Genomic DNA, 8,352 nt, shown 5'->3' with positions numbered 1-8,352 from the left:
TGCTAATTAACGTTAATAGGCACTCAAGCCCTCATGGTCTTTGTTTTCCATTGCATTATCATTGAAACCTTCTATATTGAAGGATTACTATTATGCTGATTTCTCAAGGTATATAAATTATCCAACCCTTATTTTTCTTATTATCAGAAGGTAACACACACTCCACACCTCATGCATACACGTAAACTTTTTTGAAGACAATGTAGGATACTTGATACCAGGACTCACATTCTACTTGGCTTACAGCCTTGGTAGTCTGGTTCTTCTCAAGTATTTTGACAGCTTCATAGAAAAACTAATTTATGGTCTAACATTTCTTCATTCTTTATTTGAATTTTTATTATGAAGGCTATGTTGTGGTGTGGTACTGCAGTTCGGTCATACTACCTGGTATGATATCCTGTTGTTTTCCATGTGTATGACAATTCTTGTTCATTGTGTTCATTGTTGATGCAGATATTAAAAACAAGAAATACTGTCACTGTTCATGGGTCTGACATTCATAAAGGTCTATCTGATATAGCTTTTACTTCAATTGATGATTCAAGGTTGGTAAAAGAGGGTAACTTCAGAGAAAAAAAATGGTTTTGTTGTCAGACTTGTATGATGGACTTGTGAGAGAACAAGCTTATGCCAAATTTGTTTAGGAATATTTCTAATAATTAGGTCTATTCATGTAATTTAATATATTTTTCTCTTTTGACCTCAAAGTTTACATAGATATGAACTCACCTGTTAGAATTAGAACATGGAATTTGGTGGTTGGATGGATAAATGGTCTGCATTTTCTACTCATGTGATTCAGTCTTTAAATTTGAAAAATAGATCCTACAATACCTAAAGGTTGCTTTGCTGATGCAGTATATGGAGCAATTATAAATTTTTTAAAATCATGTATTTTTTTTTTTTCTCTCGAATGCGTATCAGTGCAGAATCACTTGTTACAGCATGGTAAACCCTTTTGTTCATGCCATAAGAAGGTTTGTGGTTTGGCAGAACTATGCTCTAAGGCATGTGTCTGCACTTTTCTTCAATTTGCTTTATTTCCTTTCACTGAAATCATGTTCTAAGCTCTTTATACTAAAACTGCATTTTCTAGCTCTTCAAGTAAAATGGAAAAAAGCAACAATTCCTTAATCTATTAAATTGGGCACACTGAAGCCAAAAAAAAAAAAAAAAAGATGATAGTTATGAGATTTTCACTTTGGCCATCCTATGAGACAGATTGTGGCCTTATATTTTGGGCGTTCATAGGTCTTGATTTTCAATTAAGATTGGACAACTAATCAATCTCATTACGAGTAACCTTTGTTGTTGCAAAAGGGGTGTGATCCAACTTAAAGTATGATCCAGATTGTACTTTGCTTGGATAGTAGTAAATTGTGGTTTGTTTGCATTTGCATAATGTGGTATATGATGTATTCTTTGACCTTGTTTATGACTTCTCAGTGGAATCTTGTTTGTGTGAATTATTTGGTCTTCTAATAGCATCTATTTCTTTTTTATGCCCATTTTCTATAGGTTACTTGCTTCTGATACATATGGTGTTGTCAGTGTATGGGACAGAAGAACGAGTACTCTTCCATGTCTTGAACTCACAACTAATTCCCATAGCACCCTTAATAGCATTGAAATGAATGTGGAAAATCAGGTTGGTGATCACAACCCTCTTTATAGTTTATTAAGTTACAGAGGTGCATCTGTGGGCAAGATATATCTTTGTATAATGTCTATGATCTGATAGACGTACAACTTCCTACGTTGTTATCTACTCTTGAACTACATTTTATGCTTTCTACATGTATATGTGTTTATCATATTACTCAACATGCTATAGGATAAAACGGAGCAAGCATTTTCAAGGATTAGCCTAGGAAGAGTGTGATTATGAGAGTTTGGAAAGCTACTTGAGGCAGAAAGCTGTAACCGTTAATTTTATTTAGGATTTTATTTCAGTGTATCAATTGAAGTTTTAATATAGGAGTTATTTATTTTTATTTTTTGTAATTCCATAATTGAGCATTCATTGCCCCCTTATGTTAGGCAAGAAAATAAAGCTATGTTAGGTAAGTATTAAATGGGCATTGCCCTATGGTTAGGGTTAGGGTTTAGCTATTAATCTATGTAAACGTAATTTTCTTTTGTATTCAACAGTTTATGATGAATTGAGATTTTTGTGAGCCTTGGATTTGTCTTTCCCTTCCCCTATTTGTCACTACTCACTAGTTCAATCCCATGCGGGTCAGTTCTTGTCAGCTTATTGATTGAAACTTCAGTCAATACTCAATAGAAAGAAATGCGTGTATTTGCATGATTTTATTCCTGCAAGTTGCATCTGGATTTTGTTACTAAATCTTATGGACCTTAGCAATAACAATTTTATTTATCTGTAGATCATTTTTGGGGCTGGTAAGCATGGGATTATTTATATGTGGGATCTTCGAGGAGGAAGAGGCTCTACTGCTTTTCAAAGTCATAAAGAGGTAAAATAGTTCAGTTCTCATTTTTCTTTATACATGCTTGTTTACCACAAAAGTTGGAATCAGCACATGAAACAACTGGCAAACCGTTGGCACCGGTTTAACAAGGGAAATCTTGATAGCTTATATTCGTTGTGTTGGCCACATCTGCAATTATGTCTCCAACTTTGTTCTTCTAATTTTTTTTCTCTGTATGTTTTCTTTTAATGTGGTTATGTAGGACAAACTTGTATGCTAGTTATAACTGCACTTTTAAAAGCTTTGTCCATCTATTATTTCGTCGTCGACTGCACCTTTTACAAGATATTACATTTTATATATAGACTTTTCTTGCATCTATTACTTTGTGAAATTACATAGCTTCTTCACTTTATTTCCCCTTGTCTATAATTTTCTGGTTTTTGGCCGTTCAGGCATGTCATCCACCTCTAACATCGTTGAAGCTCGCATCAATGCTTGAGAAAATTGAGCCTCTGAAGGTATCGCAACTTTTTTGATGCTATTGTAAGTCAATTTCCCTATCTATAGTGGCTTACTATTTAATTAATAGGGGATTTATTTAGTTTACTACCCTAAGTTTTGACTTGTTCTCAAAAAGCTTTCTTGGTTTCAAAATTTTGTAAAATAACAACTTTTGATTTTTGCCATATTTCATCGGCTTGTTCTGTCAGATTTTCCATCATTTTCTTAAAAAAAGCCAAGTGAAATGTCAATTATACCACCCCCTCAACGCCAACGATTTTTTTTACTTGCATTTTTTTTTTTTTTTTTTTTTGAGTTTTATAATCTTTTAGGGATATATTTGACATTTCAATATTGTGTATATGTATTATAAAGAAAGTTTAAATTAAATACTATAATTTTTTTTCAAAATAATAAATTATTTTATTACAAGAAATAAAATATATCCTACTAACTAATGCTTTGGCGAATAAGATGCTACTATGGTTATAGCTAGGTAGAGAGTTTCAACCTCTGGTTGTCTCCCTTACCCTTAGGCATCATTTGGGAAAGGTTTTTGGGGTTTTAGTGGACAAAAACAGTAGCAAAAATTGATTGATGTAAAAAAAAAAAAAAAAAGTAAAAATGTGTGGTGTGAAAAAAATGAAAAAGTAAGAATGTTTGGTATGGAAAAGTGAAAAAATTTTGTTTTGTATTGATTTTTTTATTTGAATATAAATAAAAAGTGATTGATGTGATTTAAAAAGTGAGAATGTTAAGAGTTGAATTTTTTTGTTGATGAATAGTAACTGGCCGGTGGCTTTTGCCAAACAATGCCTTATTGTTTATATTGAAGCTAAAAAAGCTTCTTTTTAAAAATAAAAATAAAAATTTAATTCTTTGAATAATCTAGCATACTTAGTCTATCGTTCATCAAGTGTCATCCCTTCATTAATAAAATACCTGTCTAAATGTTTGAAAAATTCCAAACCGGTCTCAAGTTTCAAAAGCAATAAAAAAAACCAAAACTTGCTTTATTGAAGATACATTCTGATGGTTGGCTTTTGCGTAAGAGATATTTTATATGGAGGAAAATATGATGATAGAAAAATTAACGAAGGTTGGCCCATTGGTTTTCCTATGAATTTGTGATACCTTATAGACTAATATTTTTTATGATATCTATAATTTCTTATATGTTGTTGTATTCATCTCTAAAATTAAGATTTTGGTTAATCTGTGAGTGTTTGCTTCATAAACATACTGGTAATTCATAAGTATTAGTGTATATTACTTTTCATAAATCATGGAGTTGGTTTATTGAACATCAGTTACATGGGGTCTTACTGTGTGAATTTAATACTAGATAAAGATCACCTTTTGCAGGTCCATAGTTTACCCTTAATCACTTTTTTATTTTTTAATGTGTACCCTACCTTTTGCAGGCCCATAGTTTACCTTTATCACTTTTTTATTTTTTAATGTGTACCCTTTATTACATGTTGTCATTATCATGCAGGCACAGTCACATATCGTTTCAAAAGAAATACACTCTATTGATCTTGATCCATCTTGTCCATATCAACTGGCATTCCATCTTGATGACGGGTGGTAGGTTTGGAAAGGAGTCCTGTTTTCATTCTTTTTGTGTATTTTATTATCTTCACTTGTTTTATAGCATGTTAATTTTATAATAGTTGACAATAGTTCATTACGACATTACTTATTTTAGGTCAGGTGTTTTGGATATATACAATTTTCAAGTTACACATGTTCATTGCCCTCCCCCAGCTTGGTTGTAAGTGAAGTTGAATAAATTTGATATTGAACTGTTATTTTAATGTCCAAAGCATTTGCAACTTGCATTTGGTAACTCTAATCTTATTTCCTTTTGATTGGGTTAGAAATGATTCCAACGATTCATTGGATTTGTTAGGTTTGAGGAAACCATCATGGCTACCTACATATTCAGTGAGTATAGTCAATCATTGGCCTAATTTCATTCCCTATGGTTCTTATGTATGACTTGACATACACAGGTTTTATCTCTAATGCGTTGCTTATTAATGGTGCTGTAAAAGATGGAGCTAGTAAAGACAGCTGTGATTTGTTTGCTGATCCATTCTTTAGAAGCATGCGTATCCTAATTTTTTTTTTTTATTAGTAGCCCTTCATTTGTGACGGTAGCAATAGTGGATTAATTATCCAAGAAGAGAGTGACATATTTAGCCCCGATAGACATTATAAAATCCAGATATAGCAGCTTAAGAGAGAACTAGAACAAGTACAATATGTTCTTTATGTACTCATCAGCTTATGGAATTGATTACTATGATTTGCCACAAAATGACGCATTATATAGTCTTGTTTAGAGCCTGTGATGGGTTCAAATACTTAGTGACTCCCTAAAGTGCATTGCTATTTGCAAAACCTGACAAATTAAAGTTTTGTTTGTTTTATTTTACCTTGTGGTGAAAGATCTCAAATATGGACTACTTTGTTGTAGAATCTCAAGGATTTTCTTAGTTAGATGTATGGATGGATGAGTATTCCTCTGCCTTGTAAGCACTTTGTTATCTCTAGAACTGTCCCAGGCTCAGGTGGTGAAGGTGTGGGGTGGGATTGGAGTTAGTCTTACTACAGTCTTAGAGAAAATAGTATGTCTATATTGTCTCTACTCTCTAGTACGCCATCTTCGCCACTGATAATGATTTGTACAAGGCATACAGTTTTTTTTTTGTTTGTTTTCTTCGAGTACTTCGGAAAATTTTCTTCTGTATTAGGTTACAACTACGTCTAATTCTAAATAGTCATGGTCCTGTTTTTGTTTTTATAATGTTCAACGCTTTAGATTGGCTCATCTGATTGATATGCAAGAATAAGTTGAACCAAGCTAATTGCGAGCAGTTTGCTTAATGTTGAATGAGTCCACGAGTTGTCTTGAATAAAAGCATAATACATTATGGCAGTGTATACATCATGGTAGCCATATCTATAAGATTCTATAGAGAAGTAATTTTTCTCCCTCTGACGAAATGTCAAAGTATAATTCTACTTTGATGTCTTCTGGTGCAGATCTACGCGGTTGGATCATCATCTGATAAAGGTATTCATCTTTTGGATTTCTATCCAGACCCAAGTTCTCCCAGCTATGTAGATCACAAGTAAGAACCCCTCACCATAGCAATCCTTTGTTAATTGGCTTGTGATTGAAGGGGCTAAATTGTGATTGATTACCTAATTTAACAGTGTGGATACATGAAAATATATCAATATAATGTGCCATCCGATCTAAATAATAATGTGTCAGCCCAATTGGGGGGGGGGGGATGTATTTTCCTCCTGAAATGCTTTTTCTACGTGGAAACATGAAGATAATCATGGCCTTATAAATAACAACCTCCAGTGCTCATGTTAATAAAATTTCTCACTTTAATCAGTATGACATTTCACATTATCATGACTGACAATTCTGCCAATTAATTTTGGCATATATCGAGCATCAACACTTGGAAATAGATATTGTTTTCTAAGGATGATTTTCGAGCTCTAAAAGGGAGCAGTATGTGTGTAGGCATGCATGTATGAACTTTCTTCCCCTCCATTTTCTTTCTATTTAAAAGTATCGCTCACTCTTTTTTTCTTTTTTTTTTTTTCTTTTTGTCTTCCGAGGATGATTTTCAAGCCCTTTAAAAGACTGCATGCGGGCGTGTGTGAACTTTTCTCCACTTCATTTTCTTTCTGTTTTGAAGTATAGCTTACCCATTTCTTCTTGTTCTAGTGAAAATATAGAGAGCGTTTCTGGGGTAAACCATCAAAATAAGCAAAACAGGTTCGTCCCTTTATCTGAAGGTGTCACTGCATGTGCTGCTCATCCCCTCAATGGTACCATCGTGGTCGGGACAAAGGTTTGTAGTCTAGAGGATCTAATTTCATCTTCTTTCTGTTATTCATATTGTTCATATGCCTCGTCTTTAAAGAATAAAAAAGAAAAAAATTCCTCTTTTAGTGAGCATATCTTCCTGTCTCTCATGCCGTGAACCGCTTTTTCGATTTTGTTTTCCTCAGCTTCTTTTTGAAAAGCACTGCATTTGCATATATCATCATTACTCGAGCATCTACCTGCACAACTATTGCAAACATGCATGCCAGCACATTTTGCAACTTTTTATTAATTTAGCTGCGCCTCAGAGAAATTTTACTTGTATTTAGAATGCATACATCATCATGGATATCAGTGAGTTCTAAAACCAAGTGAACGATGTTATAAAGAGAACTATATGTTTGTCTCCGTTGAAGAGTCTACATGGTTTAGTTGAGCTGGTTCCAGGTTTTAGGCTTAGGAAGTTAGCTAATTACTGAAGACAAAATAACTCCAAAATGAAGGAAAATGGTCCCTTGACACAGGAACTTGCTTTCCACAAGATTGACCCAAACAAGTGGTGCCTCAATCATGTGTGGCTTCAAATATAACTGTGACCATCGTATTTTACACCCTCATCTATGATATTGATAAATTTTCCAACTGTCTTCCCTGTTTAACTAATGGAAGAGCCTGATTTTTTATGGATGAATGATTTCAGCACTCGTCTCTGCTCATGATTTCCCAGAAGCACCAATCTTCCTAAGTTGGAGATTATTGTCTAAGCAGTGGACAAATTGGGCTGGAGACATGTTGTATATCCTTTGACTCAAGCCAGCATGTAATTATGCCATTCATCGAGAAACAACAGCGAAAGCCATCGAATTTGAAACTCCTAAATCTACACAGTAACAAAGACATGCAGAATGGGAATGGAACCCTAATTCAAGTGGCTCAATCAATCATATAGTCTTTGAAAGCAGTCTGAATCTTTTCTCAAGTAAGCCCTTCAGCTCAAGGTGTATGCTGTACATCTCTTCTCTGGCGTTGTTATTTTCAGTATTATGAGGTTGAATGGTCTTGTCATAATGTCTATGTGGTGTAGTTATTTGTATTTGAGAAGAGAAAAAAACAAAAAACAAAAAATTAGTAATAGAAAGAATGATTTTAACTATACTTCTCATTATACTACAATCAAATGTAATGAATTAGTGTTTCAGAGTGCATAGTGAACAACTTAGATGCTACTTCTCTAGGACAATTTAAAGCTGACTACAAGGCAGCATTCATAAGCGATGGATAGACTTAAATCTCAACCTGAAAAATTTCTTGGAACTTCGAAGACCAAAATGACTCGACAAAGAAACTTGTATTGGTTGATTAATTGTGAATTCAGCTGAGTATGAGAACCGCAATCGATCCATGCAAAAGACCATAGAAACTAAGGCATATACATCATTACTCTTAAGAGTGATTTCTAATGTATCCAACATATAAAAGAATTTCAGATCTTCTAGCATAAAATCCAATCCAAACACATCACTAGATGTATAGAGTGATTTGGATACA

The 8,352-nt window shown here is 33.6% G+C and overlaps 1 protein-coding gene across 1 annotated transcript in view; it reads left to right on the top strand.

The window, feature by feature from the left end:
• LOC132179929 (uncharacterized) overlaps positions 1–7,651 on the top strand; it is a 41,531-nt gene extending 33,880 nt beyond the window's left edge. Inside the window, exons 8-17 of the mRNA XM_059592743.1 lie at positions 457–548; positions 1,522–1,651; positions 2,394–2,483; positions 2,894–2,959; positions 4,441–4,532; positions 4,654–4,719; positions 4,826–4,892; positions 5,997–6,085; positions 6,703–6,829; positions 7,505–7,651. Of these exons, the coding sequence (XP_059448726.1) occupies positions 457–548; positions 1,522–1,651; positions 2,394–2,483; positions 2,894–2,959; positions 4,441–4,532; positions 4,654–4,719; positions 4,826–4,892; positions 5,997–6,085; positions 6,703–6,829; positions 7,505–7,549 (864 nt within the window). The 3' untranslated portion in view covers positions 7,550–7,651. The remainder of the gene's footprint in view (positions 1–456; positions 549–1,521; positions 1,652–2,393; positions 2,484–2,893; positions 2,960–4,440; positions 4,533–4,653; positions 4,720–4,825; positions 4,893–5,996; positions 6,086–6,702; positions 6,830–7,504) is intronic.
• Positions 7,652–8,352: the final 701 nt, after the last annotated feature.

Source organism: Corylus avellana, chromosome ca4, assembly GCF_901000735.1.
Source record: "Corylus avellana chromosome ca4, CavTom2PMs-1.0".
NCBI classification, from domain to species: Eukaryota; Viridiplantae; Streptophyta; class Magnoliopsida; order Fagales; family Betulaceae; genus Corylus; species Corylus avellana.
This window is presented reverse-complemented; position numbering and strand designations above follow the sequence as displayed.